Below are 19,969 nucleotides of genomic sequence, written 5' to 3'. Positions count from 1 at the left end.
GATGCAGCAACGTTAAAGCCTCTTTTCTGCACAAAATGTGACGTTGTGAGGGGAAAATCTTGGGCACATTTCAGACAGGTGACATGGCCGAGTACTCAATGTGATGTCTCTGGCTTCACCTTTGAGATGAATGTGTGAGGTGATAAACCTTGCAGGATCTTTGGGTAATAAGACAGGCAACCCTTAGGCCATGGAACCACATCCATACAGCTTGGTTAGAGTGGGCTTTATAGGTATCTAGACAAGTGCTCTTCCACATAATTGGATAACTTACAGGTATACGCTACTGATATGTATCATAGAATAAATACTAGGTGTTAGCAGTAGCAAAGTCGATTCACACGAATGAGAGTCTGCAGACAGGAGCCATAAAAGCTGTTGTGTCATAGCGGTAAATGCTGAGCTTGCGTGTCCCCACAATTGTTTTTAGAGCATGAAGTTTTCAAGTGCTGTGCTGGTTTGCCTGATAGCCGTCACATTGAATGACTTGCTGAAATAATGCTTAAGGCTTGTCTTCCTGAAACAAACATTTCTGCTTTTTGGTAGACTGCATAAAGGGAACATTCTAGCTGTGGCAGGCATTTATGCACAGATAAAATCATTCTTACACACACTATAACTACCTTTGCCCTGTCCATAAGAGAATCAGGGAATACTTGCTCTGTCCCAGGTGCCGACTACCATTTAAATGACGTTGAGTTCCATAATCTTTGATACTGGTAATACTGCGGAACGCATAGCATCCCTTGACTGTAGTTGCAGCCTAGTGGTTTGAGCATTTGGGGACCAATCCTCAGTGGTGTTGGGTACTCTTTGGTAAAACAGTGGGTGCTTGCTTTGCTGGTGCTGGGGTTATCTTGGGCCAAACACTTGGAGAATGGGTTTTTGACCCTATCTTGTGTTCCCTTGCTTTGTATAACTAATTTCTCTTCTTTGGTCTCCAAGGCCGTGCCACCTTTCAGATATGGCGATGAGCTGTACAAGTACAATACTGTAATTACTTGAATGTGTGACAGCCTTTCATTTTAGGCTGTGTATTGTAGAGTGTGCAGTGCTGTAAATAAATTTTGTATTGTTTTGTATATTGTAATTTTCAGTTTTCTTATAAGCAAGGCTTCATGTCAGGTGCGTGTAAAAAAAAATGCCAAAAAGTACCGAAAGCAAATGATACACCAATTGTTAGTCAACGACGAGCTGTTTAAAGCTACAGGGAATGTGTTACGTGAGTAGCAGGTCTCTTGAAGTGTGCATGTTTTGCCAAAATAAAGGACAGAAGCTATACTGCAACCTGTTGGAAAAACCATGCATACAAGACACACTAGCTGCAAATCATACGCTCATTTAAACAAGCCATCACATTTAGTTTTCCAATGATATGCAATCAGAATATCGAAAAAGTAAATTCCATGCTTTATTCCCATATTTATGCCCGTATTCAGGTGAGGTTCATTTGAGCATGTTTTTGAGTCAGAGTGTAGAGAGTGGATGTTAGACAGTTGCGCGTTGGACATTATGCATTGCTGGAAGAGCACACAGGGGATGGCAAAGCCAATACAAATCATACAGTATTATCACCTGGCATTAATGAACCTTGGCCAAAAAATCCAGAACACCACCCGATTGCGTTGCTGTGTCTCCTAAAAATAATGTACTGCAGGCCACATCAGCCTTGCAATTCATGCCTCTTTTTGTCTAATATTGTCCCCGTGCATGCTTCTGTTTTTCTTTTTTGTTGCTGTTACTTTTTACTTACGGTGTCCTTTAAGTCACGCTTGTTTTCCCCTTTGGCTCCCTTGCTTCACTCAGAGACAGGTTCGGGCTTTGTGTAGCATGTGCACTGGTTAATGTGTGCATGAATGCTACATTCAATGACAATTGCTTCAAGAAAATGGTTTTCATACTGCATCTAGCTCATTGTAATTAGGCATCATATCATATTCACTATTCATGTCTGTTCCTTCACTTCCTGAGCGTCAAATAGTATATGTGAAGGCATTTCTCTAGCCGACCTCTTCACCCTTTTCTCTCCTCTGAAGAATCTTGCTGCACTGAAAGAAAGTGCCAGATGCTATTGCAAGTGCAAAACTGGTAAACAGTAGCAAAGGAACAGGCTGTACGGCTGTACCTGACAAATTTTGTTTCACTTGTGACATTGTGGTGTGATGCGTACCTGCATCAGACGAACAGTGTTGCTACTTTTATAAAATGTTTTTATGCAACATGCTCAGAAACCAAGGAGAATATTTTTTTTTTTATTTTAACGAGGTAATACATCTGCCACAACAGAGTGACACACTCTGCATGCGGCGAAATGTGCATACAGCGTGCTATGTCTAATTCAGGGCACATTAAATGCCATCAGCGTGAAAGCTAACCTGTTGTTGCCAGTGGGCATCTGGCTACACTTTTTATTTCATTTTGATTGCTGCCAGAAAATCTTCTCTGCTTATTTTTGTGACGAAATTCGCGGTAACGTTTCCTGTGCGGCAGCGTGAAAACGTCCCAGCCGCGATGGCTCAATAATGACTATAGACGCTCGGCTCTCTGATCCGCAGTATGTGCGTTGCCCAGCCATGACGATCGCATTTCGATGTAATTAACGCGCTAAATGTGGTCCGACGTCAGCGCAGGCTAAGATCGCCAGATATATGGCCTAATCGAGCTCTCCACTATGCGTGTTTTCGCTACGCCGCTCCACCGGGCCGACATTAGCACGCTACGTCACTGAAGCCGACACGTAGCCGTAGCAGACTTGCTAACATATGATGGAAGCGGTGGGCTGCCGCAGGCAGTTTCCAACGGCAGTGATACCTTGAGAAGGCCAGCATTGTCGTCGAACAGGTGTGTCTCTTCTCTAGTGGCAACTGCAGCCCGAAAATCTGCTGGGCACTTCCAATTCTCAGTATTCGTAAACAAATTCTTTATACCCACTAGCTGAGAAGTGAATGTGCAAAGCTCGATCCTGATACTCGCCGATTTCTCTGCGCGACTAAGTCCATAAATGAAACTTACGCACAGCTAGCCACATGCACTCATCTCAAGTAAGGCATCGCTCACACTTGACCGGCTGTTTGTGGGGTTTGCGTCGAGTACCGCCGTTCGCTCAGCCTATACTGCTGCTGGACGTCCGACAGCGTACATGTACTATGATGCACTGTGGTCGCAACGACCGTAACTAATAGTATAGTACAGCCGCAACGTATATGTAAGTATCTCACTATCTCCTCAGCCTTGCCCTGCCGCGCGACGCGTATATGCAGCGTAAACACGGTTCTCACCGACCCTTCAGCTTCTCGGCATCGCAGCGTTGGCTTTTTTGTAATCGGCGCCAAGTAGCAGACGACGGCGTTATTTTTTGTAACTTTTTTTCCTTGTTTTTTAAATTTCGTCATCAATTTCTGTGTTCACGCGCTTTAGCACCGCCTCAATTTTCACGTCACGGGCACGTCACAACATGGCCGAAAAGGCGAATATCGAGGATCGGGCCCCGGCTGCCGGATAGTATTCGCAACTTTCACCTCCTATAGGGGGCGGCACTGGGTATTCAATATGGCTGTCGTTGAGGGGATACCGGCTGCCGGATAGTATAGAGGCTAGAAGGTGTACCCGGCGAACGTGTCGCGTCGTTTTGCAGCCACCGCGGCGTTCTTAAAGGTTGCCATGTCTTTATTTAAAACACCGATGACACTAGGATGCATTATGTCCCACATCGGATGTGCAGAAACGCGTGTTCGATGTCTTGTTGAAGGAGAAGAAGTTTTAAACGCAGGGCATATTATTTGCGCCGGTGTGAAGGAATGTACAGCGTCGTCGTATACCGTGCAAGGATTATGCCTACAAACATCACACGTACGGCAAAGTCCGCACGAGCTGTGGTTCGAGTATGGAAGCGACGAATCTCTAAAGGTGGGTGCATGCGCTATTTACTAGCTGAATTTGTTGACCTTGTTTGTTATGTCGCGCCGTTGTTCACCAACGAGGGAATTCCCGTTGACTTGCCTCAACAAAGTAGGCCATTCTTCGCGTCTGCTGTTCAGGTGTAGAAATATCTTTTGCTCAGTGAGCCCAAATACGCCGTGCAAAAGAAGTGCGCCTGAGGTTATGCAAGGTGTGGGAGCAGGCTAAGCTACGCCAACCTGAACGGCATCCGAACTCTTCCCTCGTGTTGCACACAAAAACAGGCGCCGTTGATATGCGCTTGTAAAGAAATGCATTTGCTTGCATGTGATCACTAAAGCGGGATTTGTCGTAAAGTACACGTCGAAAGTTCACTCATGCACGCATTCCAGAAAGCAGATTTTAATGCAGTGCGAGCATTGCTTTGTCTGCTCATCGTTTGATGAACCGTATCTGCAAAACGCCCCTTGGCGCAAGTGTTGCATCCATTACTAATTCGTCGTTTTAATATTGGGTCGCGGGCGTGCCGTCACTTTTGAATACTTTAATAGCGCGTATTGTGGAGATTAGCTATGCTGTTTACTCCGAATATGAAATATATGAATGTTGCTGGAAACATACTGGAGAGTAATGAATCATAACATGAAAATGCTTTTCCTGAAATCCAGTGAGTGAAATTTTTGGTGTTCCTTACAGGGCCACTGCTCGTGCAAAGCAGGGAATTCTGCCTGTTGCAAGCACATGATTGCACTGTTGCTTTTTACACACAGGTAAGGATGCGTAGCGATGATTCCCGAGCAGAATGGGATCTTTTCACATAAATTTGCCTGTGTTGTTAATTTCCAACATTTTTGCCACAGTTTGGTGGGCTGTATCCTGTCTATGTGTGAATGTAGCAGTTCTCTTTTCTAACAAAATTACAGAGTTGCTGTTGCAAATGCTTTATTACTATGCAATACCATCTATTCACTGCTGCAGAACTGGCATCCAGAACTTGGACGTGCTCACATCTACAGACTTGAAGCAAGCATGGGGGAAGCTGAAAGCAAAGAACATTTATCAACCAAGAAAAGTTAAGGACTTGTGTCATGTGGTCTCAAAAGCAAGGATCCGGTTGGGGCCTCAAAAACTTGCTGACATCCGACAGCGGCTTATTGCTGCTGCTCCACGAAGCGCCCTAGCAAGGCATGTTGAGGGCCGCTGCCTTCAGAGTCGCAATGTTGAAGAAAGTGCTGCGGACATATGTGACACAAACACACGATGTGAGCCCAGTTTATTACTGCAACACATCCTTGCCAGCCAACATGCCCAGAAGTTTGAGGAACTTCAGTTCCATGAAATTGCATTCCAGGATTGGAACAAATGTACAATTTATAGAGCACTAAAGACAGACCTGTGTCCTCGTCTGTCAAAATTTTATGCAGACATGGTTGCTGTGAGTTCAGCACAGGCAATAGACATTTGTGACCAGACAGCTGGCCAGGACAGCACACAATGGCAAAGGGAACGAATGCTCCGGATAACTGGAAGCAAGGCACATACATTTTATAGGTTTGTGCCATCCCCAGATCAGAGCTGGGAAGCCAAGGTCAAAAAAATGCTGACACAGAACTTTGCAGGCAACGATGCCACGAGATATGGGAAGGCTTGTGAAAAGCCAGCTATGGAGGAGTACACGTTGAGCACAGGCAATGCAATGACATCAATGGGCCTTGTTGTGAACCCTCTAGTTCCATGGCTCGGCTTCAGCCCAGACGGGATTGTATTTAAAAATCGAAAGCCAGCCATCTTGCTAGAGGTGAAAAGTCCTACTCTAGGCAAAACAGAAAAAATTTCTGACCTTGTGAGGAAAAAAAAAGTGCCGTATATTTTACCTGAAGGTGAAGATTATGCCTTGAGGCCCACACACTGCTATTACACACAAGTCCAATTGGGACTATTTCTCCTGCATTTGGAAGAAGCCCACCTTATCGTCTACAGCAAGGTGGAGTCCTTGGTAATAACTGTCAGGAAATGTGTGCAGTTTATTGACGCATTAATTCCAAGACTGCAGTATGTGTATTTTAAACATTATTTGCCACAGCTTGTAGAAATGCAGTGGAAAATAAACACTGTAATCACTGTGTGGAAATATGTGCTGTTATCACTATATCACACTTCATCTTTAACAGAAAGACCATCAAACACATGCAACCATGCAGAAATTCACACCCATCAACCTGAGACAAAGAGGCACCTTTATACATTTTATTTGTCATATCATCGGACCAACTTGTTCCAAGCAGGACCAAGTTGGCCAGTGCCTCAACACTTGTAGGTGGGCTGGCCCAGAAGATTGACGGCACCCAGTATTGAACGTTGCAGGCTAACTGATTACCCATGTCATTTCCGACAATACCTTATGGCCAGGAATTCACCTAAGAGTGATGGGTTATGAATGGAGAGCCGACAATGCTTTTTCGAGATAACCGCTTAAGTCTAGGGTTAACATACTATTTCGATTAGAACGGAGGGCAGCCTGTGAATCGCTGTAGAAAACATAAATGAGAGTTTGAGGTAATTGAGGGAACGACTGGAGTTTGATGGTTATGGTACTGCAAGAATGGACGTAGTATCACACTTGCTACCCACACCTAAAGCTGAGGAAGACAGCTAGACATCAGGAATGCAGTCAAAACGGTACTATGACATCCACTTTGCATGCCAATGGACAGGCTCATGTGACTCGGCATTCAAAATATGTTTAAGAACTTAACGAGGAGTGCAGAATGAACCAAATAATGAGGTTGCTTATGTCAAAACCTTCAAAGGCTCAAGATCACCATATCCTATCGAGTAGTTGGCAAGAAATAACGACCTGTAAGCACCAGCGTATCAAAAAAGGTCCGCCCAGTCCTGTGTAAAGGAGTGATAGAAAAAGAAAATGTATATCCAGTTGCTAGGATACAGTACACGTAGATGCTGAATTAAATAGCCACAATAAGGATGGCAATGCCCTAAGGCTCTTTCATTAAAAGCGAAGCAATCAGTGTACGGAACGCAATGGAAGTGGGAGAAATAGCCATAGATAGCCCTTGTCATCCATTGCAGCGAAACACAACAGTAATGTCTGTCTCTTAAACAGCAGTGCGGATCTCTTCTGAGGGTGAGTAAGGAAACCCTGCTGGAACACACCAAAGAGTGCACTGGTCCACCGGACCTCTGGGCGTGCAAACACTTCCAGTAATGAGGCAGCTGACTGTATGCAGCCATCATACTCTCCCGTGAACTCGTCGAGCCCACTAATACGCTATGGGGATACCACAGACTATTATAGGGTCAACAGAAGTTTTTTCATACCTAGTAAGAATATAAATAAGGAAGAACACATAATCAGCAAAGTATGAATTCTCACTCTGCCAAATCCAGTAGCTTGAACAAAAAGCATCACACAATGTATAATCTGGCCTACTCCTTAGGCGGGGAACCAAGCACAATGTTACACATGACGTGACTTTGCCAAAGAAACTACTTTTGAAGAAACACTTGACACAACTAGGAATGTTGAGAGGGCACCCTGCAAAGCAGGGACTGTCCAGACGCACCCGACGGGAAGGGGAAAAGCAGCTGTTTAGGCCATTGGGCTCACGAACAGAGCCCAAACAGAGATATAATTTTTTTCATTCCAAATAAATGTTTTTCCCGCCTCTTACATGTGTGAGATAAGAAAAGGCATGAAGAATAAATATTGAAAACTATCATAAAACCTAACCTCTGCCTTTAAGGATATGACAATGTTTTTAAATGCTCCAGTGTAAGTCTCTGTTTGCAAATTCTTGTTCGGTTATATGCATTTTATATGCGCTATATGCACTGCGGTGTCTCTCATAGCCTGAGTTGCTTTGGAACGTTAAACTCCACAAACCAAATAGCTGGAACTCGACCTGTTACTCACGCATACCACTGCCATGAAACTCGTGTGAATCACAAAACTTGCCTTCTAAAATCTTTTGTCTGCAAGCACTGGTGCTGATAAATTAACAATGCCAGCAATTATAATCATCGCCTCATCAATAACAGCTAGCATTTCCCAAGGTAATGGGCCCTTTAATATTCTGAACAGCTTCAACCGCTGAATTGCCCGCTCAACATGCACACGTGCTCGTGCAACTTGCAACGTTTTGGCTGCATCCTCTGGTGAAAACTGGGTCTGCTTCCGCAGAAAGGGGGGTTGAATAACACCAATCCCCATGGTAGTGCATGTGCTATCGATGTTAAATCCCTTGTCCACCATCACATCATCCTTAAAAGGCTCCAGTCTTCCTAATACATCTGAATCTTCCACGCATGCTTTATCAGAGGCACGACCTCCGAAGCAATCACTCAGAAATGTAATTAGTGCGCCTGGCGATACACCAATTAAAGCTTTTACAGTGTGAGTACCTTTGTAGTGGGAGTATGTGAGAATACGGCAAGACGCACAGTGGGATTTTTCCACCTCAACTTCTGTGCAGTCAAGCACTATCCTCACATCACTGTATGCTACAAAGCATCGAGGCTGATTCTGCTGCACTTCTGCCTTGCTTGGCCATGGAATGGCTGCTTCAAGGACAGCTGCCAAGGGGCGAATTGTGCCATAAAAATACCTGTGTACAGTTGCCTCAGACACTGCAAATAATGTGACTAAGCACCTAAATGACAGAAAAGTCTTCAGACGCACAAGCACCATCGTCACTCTTTCCAGTACGCTCCTTTCCGCTTTAAGCTCGTCAACCTCAGCCACACAACCAGCGATAGAGTTCAACAGCTTCAAATCCTCCACACCTGTGAAGGCTTTCACGCAAGTGTCAGTTTGGAACAAGTCAATAAGCGTTCTGCACGTGCTGGGGGCTGTTTCTGAGTTGACCTGAACAGCCTTATGAAGTGATGTCTGGTCGGACTGCAGGAGAGCCTCGATATTGTTATTCTCATCTTCAAATTCTGCCCTGTGCGCACCAATGAGAAGAAGAGCCGCAGCAGCCCAGCTTCTGCTTGTCTCCTCTGTTACCTCGTTGCCATCGTTTCTGTGTTCTGAGTCTTCCTGATAACAGACAGACAACAGGTAAATTAACTGCAGTGAAAGAGGCAATAGAAACTGCGTTTTTTCACATTGAATACAATACAAAAAATGAACACTGGAAAAGTTTCTGAGTCAATTATCTGGAAACGTGACAATTTCTCATGCAGAAGAGAATTAACTCTTAAAAATGCAGTTGGTCGTTAATCACAATTTGACTCTTGGCACTGAACAAGTTTACTTTATGTAACCACATATAAATTATACTATATCACACTTTCAAAACCTAACTACATGAAGCCCATTTCAAAATTAGACTATAGGCTTGCACTTACTGAATCGTTCTGTAGTGATGAGCAAGGAATAGCTGCAGAGGCATCCCATGGATTGGCAGTGTGAAATCCTGAATAGTGCATACAGAGGAAATGTTGCATTCATTAAACGTAGTATCTACACCCGCAAATAACACTGGCTTTAAAGTTTGTTCGATTAACATTTTGTACAAAAATAAGGGGCTGAGAAAAAAATGTTTCTCACTTTCCGAAAAATGAAAATGTACAAAACATGGACACTTTTGGCAACAACATTTAACAAGATATTCCATGCGCTTAATGTGTAACAAGCATGATAGCACATGAGTGTTGAAACAACAGTTAAGATTTCACTTCATAACAATTTCTAATAATATGTAACCTGCAAGATGTACGAAAAAACGACCCACTTGCTACTCTTGCTGATGCTCGCCTGGATCTTTCAGCCGATGCTTGGTCTCTTGCTGGATCCTTGTTATCGAGGCTCCGCACAGGTAGACACTGAGACGGTACTGCTGTCTTCTTTAGTAGCCTTCGGGCTGGCCTCCAAATTTCTGGATCTTGACAATGGGAGGTCATATTTCAGTAACATTTCTACGTTGGCATTTCATAGCGCACGTTTTTTTTTTTTTTTACAACCTTTGGAGACAAATAAATGTGGTTAATACAAATATCAGTGAAAGCTGGTAAAGAAAAAAAGGAAATATTTTCTCAACACTAAACCTGACTAACAAAATCATAACTCAGCTGCAACGTGTCTGTGGGTTAGGCATTTTAGCCCTTTTATAACAGAACTTTTACTACAAAGCTGTGATTGAATGCTACGAGATCTGAGCTGTCCAAAAATGATGCAATGACCACATGAATGCTACCATCACAGGATGCATTTTGGGGTCAGCAAACACTATGATACTGCTATGCAAGCCAAAATTTGTGCCCCTAATTTTATGCTGCATTAAATAATCATAGCCTTGAGAATTTCGTTCATTATTAACAGTTTCTAGTCGTTGTGCTTGCAAAATAATAATTGCAACAATGTGAATAGCTAAAAACATAAAATTAGCCTAATCAGTCGCACAGCCGTTGCCGATATCTAGTAATATTGCGTCTGTCAATCCCAAAGCACAATCAGCGAAAGCAGCACTGCGCGTATTTTGCTCGAAAATAGAAGCTAAGTCCGCGGATGCCCCCGAAAGCATCGCAGTAATACTGCACCCGGAACTTTTGATTTGATCTGTTTAATCTTTCTACAGTTAAGTACTGCTTCTCCCAGCTCCGCAGCTCCGAGATTAGAGCGTCGAGCGCAACTTGGCGGATTTCATCCCAGTCACGGTGGCCGCATTTTAATACAGGCGAAAGTAGCAGTCGATATATTTAGGCGCATGCTAAAACATTTTGGTGCAGTCAGAACTTATCTGGAGTGTCTACCAAGGCCTGATTGTGCCCTACATGGTTTTCGAACAGATTTTTTTAAAACCTGGTAATCAAAATGATTTCGACGTGCGAGTACTAACCGCGACTATGTTGCAACGCGTCCCAGCCTCACTTGTAAAACAGTACAAAACATGCACTTACCAGTTGTACCCCAGAAGAAATCCTCGGACACAAAGTGTGCGCTGCATACCTTCATCGCTTTTGTGACAGGCTTTCCGATGCAAAGTTTCACTGTCCATTCCTTTCTCGTGCGATCTTCGCAAGGAAAAGAATGCAGGCTTACCTCGCCTTTGACTGCACGGTGTGTGCACTGCGGCACACAGCACATTTTGTGGCTCTTACACTTTTTGCTCATAATGAACAAAATGGAAGTCAAAAGAATACTTGGGACACAAAACACCTGTCCGAGTTGAGAAGAACCACCGCAAAAAGCGATCGCGACAAACCAAAGCAAGAAAGACTCAACGGTGACGCTTGAAGCAAGCAGGGCCGGCAGACTGGGACGCGAGCGAGCAGCGGGGTTATCCCCTCACGGAGGGTTACGACGGCTTCCGCATAGCGTCGCCACCGTCTGTGAAAGTTGCGAATAGTCGGGCGGGAAAGTAGAAACCGTTCCGACAGGAAAGACTGGGGGGGGGGGGGGGGGTGCGCGCTCTGCGACCGAGCCTGTGTGTCGCTCTCCCCGCACTTCGTTCACGTGGACAGGTTTATCGCCCTGTTTGGAGAAGCTGCCTCTGTACTGTGAGCACGGCTGGAGGATGTGGCGTTTGAACGGACCTTTGTTGTTTTATTGCTGTTTGAAAGGTTGGTTCTTTCTGCCTTCAAGTGGAGCTGATTGAAGTACGAATAGGCATATCTCTGGTTGCTGTCTCCTTGGCGGGGACAGCAGCCAATAAGAACTCACACGACACGTGTCTCCAATCGATGGTTAGGGAAAGGAAAATAGTTTCCATCAGCTAATCAAAAACTATTGAGTGGCCGCTTCCGCGCAGCCATTTGTGGACAGTACTCAGACCCTTGCCTGCGAGCGACGCGAACTCGTTGTCCTTTTTTTTTTTTTTGAATTGTGTAAATAATGTACAAAGCTCCCCCTGTCCTTTCTTGATATCTCTTCCCTCTGTACTTCCCCTCGCCAGCCTTTCGCTATCCCCTTTTCTTTCCCGTCGGGCGCAGCGCAGCTCGGGTGCTTCAGGTTTTAGATGGCAGTTACTGCGGCCGGCAGCACTCTTTTCCTTCCTTTGTTTGATTATTCAGTAAAATAACCACTACCACCACCACCAGGTCAGAAGCAAACATCCAAGCAGCACTGTAGTCACTGCGTTCCGAACTTCTGTCTTACCCTACGTTTCCTTTTCCGCACACGTGCATACGGGACAAACGTGTGCCGCGGGAACCGTCTCAAGGTTCTTTATATATATATAAAAAAAAAAGCTGAGGGGTCAAGCGCTCAGTGGCAACACCAGCTTAACCAGGCGCCTCTTCTGAGCCCCCGAAGCTCAAATGACCCTTTGGTGCCGCACCGTGTACCGGTCAGCCCCCGTATACCTGCTTCCTCACAATCAGAGTACATACATGAGCATAGCGAATTACCGCACACAAGAAAACAAGAGGACACAAAACGCGTCTACTGGCAACAGAAATGACAACTGCAGGCATCCAAACAGTATACAGTACAGAGCTGTGCGACGGAAATACATCTGTGGCAGGAAGGCAAAACGGGGACGGAGCCGCGCAGCAGCCACCGAGCCTCCGTCGTGCGTCCGCGATTCCACTAATTTTGTAATCATGACCGCGGGGACAGGTGCACACTGACATCTCAAGCAACTACCTCGCATCACTTTGTGCGAGAGAGCCAATGGCGCGAAAGTTCAGCGAACTTCACAGGCTCTTTTCGATTAAAAAAACGCTTAAAATACTGGCGGCAAAGTCAGCTTCTATTCATTGCAGTGGACAGTGAAGTGGAGATTAGATTTGCAAATTTGAAACATCCTTTGAGTTTCCCCAATAAATTAATTATTTCTGCCTACATGTCCAATGCGCACCGTAGGGCTCGTTTTTAGTTGGCAGCGGCGGCGTCGGCGGCACGGCGCTGGAGATTGTCGGCCACGTGTCGGCGGCGTCGCGCGGACATTTTCACCGACGTCGGCGGCGTGGAAACTGAAAGTAAAAATCCAACAAGCTATTTCGCTCTGTCCTTCTTTCATTGCGGTACTTTGCTGAGGTTTTGGGCATTTCACACAAAGGGCCGATAGCCCAGTACGTATAGGATTAAAAAAAAAAAAAAAAAAGAACCTAGACCAGCCGCGATTCTAAGCCGACCTCAAAAGTTGAAATCCTTCTCCTCCCCCCCCCCCCCCCCCCCACTCGAGCAAAATAAATTCTCCTCGATTGTCAGGCGGCCGAGAAACCAGGGAGAGCAAGCATATGGCATTTATTCGACCCCGCTCTCACTGGCCTCCGTCATCGCTGTTGTCCTCGTGTAGGCACTCGGAATGAATGCGTAGCGAAGCCTTCCGGGAGGTCCTTTCAGGTTGAAGCGATCCAGCTTGATAAAACTCGATCCTATATAAAGACGCGCGCTTGATTAGCTCGCGCATTTTGTAATCTTATGTCGTATTTTAGGATCTAAGCCGGCCAGAAAAAAAAAAAAAAAAAAAAAAAAACACCGGAAGCTCAAGCTACAATAACTGGAATAAATATTTTCCTCTGCTGCAAAACGGCCCTTGTGCTATGGTCAGGCAATCAGTAGATGAAATAGCGCAAAGCTTCCGACTGGACAATAAGGACAGTCACGTGTTCTGAATGTTAACCTTGTCTTGAAGCAATTTTTCCTTACCTCCTTCCCAAGAAGAAAAAAGTTGTTTTCTTTAAATATCTCCTAACTGCAATATTTATGAGAGTATAATTCAAATTCGCTAATTTCATTGACTCCTAGGCAATAAATTCGACGAAATAAGCACAGAATACTAAAAATGAAAGGCAATTTTCATACAAAGGTGTAACATCGTAAAATTATTTCTGAGAACGAATTATCTAATTGTAGAATACATATTTTAAAACGCACATTGCAACTGTTTTATATTACAAAGCAGACATCGATTTTAGATGAATTCCGTTTTTCAGCGTATATAGCTGTTTAAATGAAGCCCCACCACGCGCAGTGGCTATGTGTGCTGAAATAATTATTTTATTGGAGAAACTGAAAGGATGTTTCAAATTTGCAAATCTAATCTCCGCTGCCCTGTCCTCTGCAATCAATAGAAGCTGACTTTGACGCCAATATTCCAAGCGTTCTTGTTTTTTTTTTATTCGAAAAGAGCTTGTGAAGTTCGCTGAACTTTCTGATGCACCATTTGCTGTCTCGCAGAAAGTGTGCGACGCGAGGTAGCTGCTTCGAGATGTCATTGTTTACCTGTCCCCGAGGGCGGTCACGGTGATTACCAAAGTAGTGGAACCGCGGACGCACGACGGAGGCTCGGTGGCTACTCTAAGCGCTCCCTCCCTGTCTTGCCTTCCTGCAACAGATGTCTTTCCAGCGCACAGCTCTGTACAGTATTCACAGTGTTTGAATGCAAGCAGTTGTCATTACTGTTGAAAGTATCCGCGTTTTGTGTCTTATCGTTTCCCAACGTGCGCGTCGTTCGCTATGCTCATGCATGTACACCCGTGGACAAAAGTGGTATACTCCACGCGCCGCGAGAAAACTGCTCGCCAGATATTGTTCCGACAGAGAAGCAGTTATTTCTGAGATATGCATAACGGTACCCTCCTTGATATACTTGCCATCGTGTCCAAGCAATTTTGTGTGACACATTTCTTTATACTGAAAAATGCAATCGTTGCAGTTCGCGTGGAGCATACCACTTTTGTCCACGGGTGTACACAGCTTATTGTGAGGAAGCAGGTATCAAGCGTTTCGGGGTAGCTCGGCTGGAAACGCTGATTTGCCCAAAATTTGTGACGTCATATATGACGTCACAAACAACGTCAAGGGTCACGTGATATATAATGACATCATGTCCGGATGTAGGGCGCACGTGTTTTCCCTAGACTGCCCCTGGATTCCCCAGGCTTTTGAGAGCGCCCGGCCGCGATTCGGCGGCGTGTTCTTGTTCTAATGCAACGCATGCTTGTTCTAATGGCTTGTTCTAATGCAACGCATGCCCGGCGGTGTCGGCGGCGGGTCGCAAGCAGACGGCAGCTGCCCAGCCGATGGCCGTCGGCGGAGAGCCGCGAGGCCTAGCTTGCGTCCGGTTCGGACACCGTGTAAACGGCAGTGACGTCAAATAACATACGTACATTTTGAGCCACGACGAAGTTTCAGAACCAGCTTGTCACACCGCACGAATTGCCGAGGAAATCACAGTTTAATTGCTTTTCCTTTATCTAGATCTGTGTGAGACCTTTCGGCGACAAGAACAATCGAGGTTCGCCAACGCGCGGTTTGACCTGTTCCAGCGCCTCCTCTATACTTTCGTAGGCCGGCCGGGTGAATTTTCTAGTGACAACTGTACGCTATGTTGCGGTGATTCCGCTCTTCTGCACATTTCGTATATTTGCAAAACATTTCCTTGCAAAATAGCTTTCTCGGTGCGACTTCTTTCAGGCGCACGGGCTCGCGGCAACGGTCGCCCGTCCCGTTGCCACGCATCCTGATATAATTCGGTCTTTTTCGAAGCGAAATAGTTAATTATGAATTGTTTTAGCCAGAAGTGTGCTCGGTGACCGCTCGTAGTGGCTAAAAAGGGCCTAATTTGCTCACTCTAAACTAACACGCCGGTGAATGCATATGACGCCGGCCGGCAACACCGCGGCGCCGACGCTGTTAAAGCACATGTCCTAGCTGCAATAGCTAGCTAGTCGATGACTGTAGGGAGCAAAAAAAAAAAAAAAAAAAGCCTTGAGGACAAAGGGAATGGAGATACGATACTAGATCGATCAACTCTACAAATTTTTTAGGTCAGAATTGTGATGCTGGGAGTGATATGTTGATTAGAAGAAAGAAAAAAACTAAATAAGCTGTAGTAATAAAGGATGACCTCTCACTGTTTTGGTTGCCCTGTTGCCAAAAACAATAAGTGCCTAATGGATATCCTATTCTCATTCGGGCTATGATTATTATAATACTATGTAAGCCATTTCACATTGATCAGGGCTTGTTTTAGATTAAGTTTAATAAAGCAAATTCCCATCTTGCACTTAGAGCACAATGCCTTCATACCTCAAATAAAGTTGATGGAGCATATCATAAAGTCGCATTTAATACAACCAGATTTCAGGACATTCATCCGAAGAAATGTTGTACACTGTTACTAAGGTAGTCATGTCATATTTAGGTAACTAGGGGCATTATAAGGTATGTACTTTCTAAGTAATACAGCACTGTGCGTAGCCTTTAGAAAACATGAATATATTGTAGTGTATATCACATGAAGAGTAGCGGCATTTGATGCTTTGTAAGTGTCAGCATATGTTTGCTGTCAAATTGAGATCCATGTGATGCATGCATCTTTTAATGACTTAGTGCTTGTTCTAATGCAACGCATGGACCATTTCAGCTTGTCATGCCTTCGCATGTCTAATATGTAATAAACAGCGCCTTACGTCTTCTGCATTTCTTTCACGGCTACAAGTTTTGCATCTGTCATATGTGTCAGTTGTGATTGTTAACTGAACCTGTAGCCTGAAACAGACTGCTGACTGCCATCACAAATTTGTTTATTATATATTCAAACACTGTATTTATTTTTTTCATAAAAACATTGAAATGCTTTAATCATTGCCTTGAGTAAATGTTTGTCATTCATTACATTGATTGCTTGCAGTCCAGAAATTCTTCACATTCTTATTTGACTATACCTTACACTTACAAACACGTATAAAGTTATTTATGTGCTATACTATTTTTCCTTCCATTTGGTATCTCTTTCACACAACCTCAGAGTGTAAAGACAATTATTTATCAAACAGCACTTGTGAATATATCCAAGTGGACACTTTTTTAATTGCACAATGATGGCATAATGCAATCAAGAATACGTTAATGTGGTCCACCACTTCAGTTTGCAAAAGTCTCATGAAAGAGAAAGGTAGCATGCACTATAACCGATTTTTAACATAATTTTCTGGACATATGCACCTTTTATGCGACTAATATGTCAACAGCAAAAAAAAAAAAAACTTTCTTATACATTACTAAGGTGTAGAGATGAGTAAAACGAGTATTTGCTGAATTTCAGGTTGTCCAGATGTTGTGGGATTGCTTTTCAGGATATAAAAAGGCATTCTTGAGCATAAAGGAGGGGTTAGAAACCTTGCTGTCCCTATAGGGGTGTGTGGACTGCACTGGGTGCAGTGCTCAGGGAAGTGTGGCTGGGAATGGGGGGCGAGGGTGAGAATGCAAAGAGAAATGAGTAGGCACAGATGCCATTTTAGGAAGTGCAGTTAGAGAAATATATGCAAGACAATTCACATGCTGCAATACTGTGGGCCTTAAGTTCTTTTCCTCAAGAAAATGCTGTCTCTCTTTTGTTGCTGTAAGAGAAGGTTATTGTTAAAATGAGAGATACAAGTCAGTCCATCATGAAATCAAACCTGACGACCCCCACTGTCACTCCGCTGCTAAAGACCACTTTGAGACTAAATGTATTCTGTTAGCAAGGCATCAGTGCTCATTGGTAACTTTCTTATTTGCATGGAGGCTACAGTAGTCTGTGACTTTGCTTTTCTATGTTGCTTGCGCCTATAGCATGCAGTACCTGAAATAGTAAACGCTGCACAACTTCATTTGCTGACAAAGCACCTATACCTTGACAAAGTAGTGACAAAGTTGGAGGATTTAAAGCTCTTTCTCAAAGTTGAGTGTGGCCACAGTGTGTAACACTATTGAGCAGAAACTCATAAAATCAAATGAGCTCAGAATATCAGTAGACAGGCCCCAGAAGTTAAAAAAAAGTATGGTAGGGGAATGTGTCTGAGGTTCAGGGTTTTCATTGCAGGAAGAAAATAAAAGGGGTGATGCTGAAATGCACTGGTAGATTTTATACCAAGCTCTGCATTAAATCAAAAGCGATTTTAGTAGCCGCAGAACATATCTGGTCCTCTTGAAGTGAAGAGATTTCTTTACTCTACTGAGGAACCTCTCAAGCCTTGAAGTATGTATTCCGATGCTTACATCCTTCTACGACAAGCTGTCTGATAGAGCACATTTCATCGAAATTACTTGGCTGAGGAGGCACTTCAAATAAAGTGGTTAGCATTGGACTCGAAGTGGCCAACAATCGGGCAGCATTGGAGTTCCCCGGATTGAGATTTTCTAGAGCCTCTCCCCATGCTGCAACTATTCCTAATATATGAGTGTCTGTTATATTCTGTGAGAGGATGAGGTTGTATCCTTTGAAGGAGGAGGACCTATGATGGGTCAGTGCACGCTTTCAGATCTTGCATTATTATCTCTCGAAGGTGAGCTGACAAAAAACATTGATTTTGACAAACCGAGAAGCAGCTTTGAAGCCTTAAAGACCGGAAAATAAAATTTCGGCATTACGGGTTGTTGCTTTTTTTCCCTTTATGCTCTTGAGATCAATACCTGCTTTCAAAACAGGGTTTATAATATCTGAAATTAGTTGCTAAAAGCAAGGTGACTTCAGTGTTTCCCACTTTTTGTACACAAGCGGTTTCTTTATTGTTTAATGAATCGATTGAGGGGTATGCTTATTTCGTTGACGTCACTGACGGCTGTAGCGCTCCCTCACGGAGGGAGCGGGAGTTAGGCCGCGGTTGGTAGTTACAGCCTCGCAAGTTGACGGCGCGAGTTGGAGCCCCTGTTTTTGCGACAGATGGGATGACGTCACTCCGGCTGTAGCGCTCCCTCACGGAGGGAGCGGGAGTTAGGCCGCGTTTGGTAGCAGAGTTCTTGTGCTCAACTGACATCGGCAGCAATCCCGGGTATGTTTTAGACGGCTTTTTACATATACAGCCACACGCTCGAAAAAGACGACGCTAGGCCTGTTAGGCCTAGCAGCCCTCGCTACAACGCTATGCCGGATGTCTCGGCTGATGCCGAGTTCACTGACCCGATGGACACTGACGCCCAGCAACCCCCCTGTGCCAGTACGAACGCCAGCTACTTGACGCCCGAGAACCTGCAAACAGTTACCACCTACCGCACCGATCTACAGGCGAAATGGAGCTCCTACGTGGATGACGACACACAGGCCAACAACCCGCACCAGTGGCAGACCGTGCCCGGCAAGAAACGTCTTCTGCAGCAACGTAAGCAAGCCAATTTTCAAATGTTGAGAGACATGCCTTACCATGTGGTAGTTATTAAACCCACGGAACGCCGAGACATCTCATCGTTCCCACGTGCCCGACTAGCAACATTACTCAACCAGCACGCCATAGACCCCAGCCTTGCCAAACTTGCAGTGTACCGACCTGACAGTCGCAGCAATACAATAACGGCAATCGTGAAAGAATCGGAGCATTCTGTAAACATAACCCGCCATCTTCGGACGCTTTGCGACCCCACATGGGGCTCAGTGGGAGTTACCAGCTACATGGCACCGCCTAAAAACACTGTACGCTTTGTGTTGCATTCCATCGAGCCAGGCAGCTCCAGCAAAGATTTGATTGCCAATATTTTTTCGGCGCATGGAACCATACTTGCCGCACGCATGCTTGGGAAATCGAACACTGCCCTAATTACAATGGAAGCCCCGAGCATACCTAAACGTGTTTATTATTACAACTGTCCTGTAAAGGCATACCCGTTCGAACATCGACCTGTTGTGTGCCTTCATTGTCACGAAGCAGGACACATGCAAGCGTTCTGTCCGAACGCCGCTGTATGCGGCCGTTGTGGAACTGCACACACTGGAGACGCGGACTGCACCTTGCCATACTGTGTTAGGTGTAAAGTACAGGGTCATCTTGCTACCAGCACAACATGCCCCTCTAAGAAATCGTCAGTCCCGCCGCCGACGCAGGCCCGGTCACACAGCAATAACCTCGGCAATGACACCGGCTCATCTGAGATTACCTGTTCTACATCACAACTACAACTCACCCAAAAAACTCTCAAAGAGTCACATAACAGTAAAAAAAAAACAGCGAAGAATCCGCCTCAAGCAAATCGCAACAGAAATTACAACCACTGGATCTACAGGTCGCGTCTGATCTAGACAAGGCACTCGCCAAAGCACAAGCTGATCTCGAACGCGCGCGTTCCCTCATGCTGGACAAGCAGTTAGCGTTCCAACAGCTCCTCGAGGCCAAACAGGTCAAAGAC

The 19,969-nt window shown here is 44.9% G+C and overlaps 2 protein-coding genes across 2 annotated transcripts; one reads left to right on the top strand and one right to left on the bottom strand.

Moving 5' to 3' along the window:
- Positions 1–3,610: 3,610 nt before the first annotated feature.
- On the top strand, positions 3,611–6,252 carry LOC146195501 (uncharacterized). Its single transcript, XM_084596822.1, has 4 exons — positions 3,611–3,906; positions 4,594–4,667; positions 4,876–5,994; positions 6,183–6,252. The coding sequence occupies exons 1-4, from the start codon at positions 3,661–3,663 to the stop codon at positions 6,250–6,252; spliced, it is 1,509 nt and encodes a 502-aa protein (XP_084452948.1). The 5' UTR covers positions 3,611–3,660.
- A 1,437-nt stretch (positions 6,253–7,689) lies between these two features.
- LOC146195500 (uncharacterized) lies at positions 7,690–10,889 on the bottom strand. The gene is made up of 4 exons (XM_084597834.1): positions 10,819–10,889; positions 9,654–9,803; positions 9,268–9,335; positions 7,690–8,956 (listed from the first exon to the last, which is right to left on the bottom strand). The coding sequence occupies exons 1-4, from the start codon at positions 10,871–10,873 to the stop codon at positions 7,877–7,879; spliced, it is 1,353 nt and encodes a 450-aa protein (XP_084453960.1). The 5' UTR covers positions 10,874–10,889; the 3' UTR covers positions 7,690–7,876.
- Positions 10,890–19,969: the final 9,080 nt, after the last annotated feature.

Source organism: Amblyomma maculatum, chromosome 3, assembly GCF_055883805.1.
Source record: "Amblyomma maculatum isolate TAMU_Amacu chromosome 3, ASM5588380v1, whole genome shotgun sequence".
NCBI lineage: Eukaryota > Metazoa > Arthropoda > Arachnida > Ixodida > Ixodidae > Amblyomma > Amblyomma maculatum.
The sequence above is the reverse complement of the archived record's forward strand: the minus strand, read 5'-3'. Positions and strand labels throughout refer to the sequence as shown.

Excerpts from the sequence above, each read along its gene's own strand:
- LOC146195501 (XM_084596822.1), top strand. The coding sequence starts at position 3,661 with ATGTCTTTATTTAAAACACCGATGACACTAGGATGCATTATGTCCCAC. Across the intron at positions 3,907-4,593 it reads GAAGCGACGAATCTCTAAAG|GGCCACTGCTCGTGCAAAGC; the intron begins GTGGGTGCATGC and ends TGTTCCTTACAG. Across the intron at positions 5,995-6,182 it reads CCACAGCTTGTAGAAATGCA|GACCAAGTTGGCCAGTGCCT; the intron begins GTGGAAAATAAA and ends TGTTCCAAGCAG.
- LOC146195500 (XM_084597834.1), bottom strand. The coding sequence starts at position 10,873 with ATGAAGGTATGCAGCGCACACTTTGTGTCCGAGGATTTCTTCTGGGGT. Across the intron at positions 9,336-9,653 it reads AGCATCAGCAAGAGTAGCAA|GATTTCACACTGCCAATCCA; the intron begins GTGGGTCGTTTT and ends TGCACTATTCAG. Across the intron at positions 8,957-9,267 it reads CATCACTACAGAACGATTCA|GAAGACTCAGAACACAGAAA; the intron begins GTAAGTGCAAGC and ends GTCTGTTATCAG.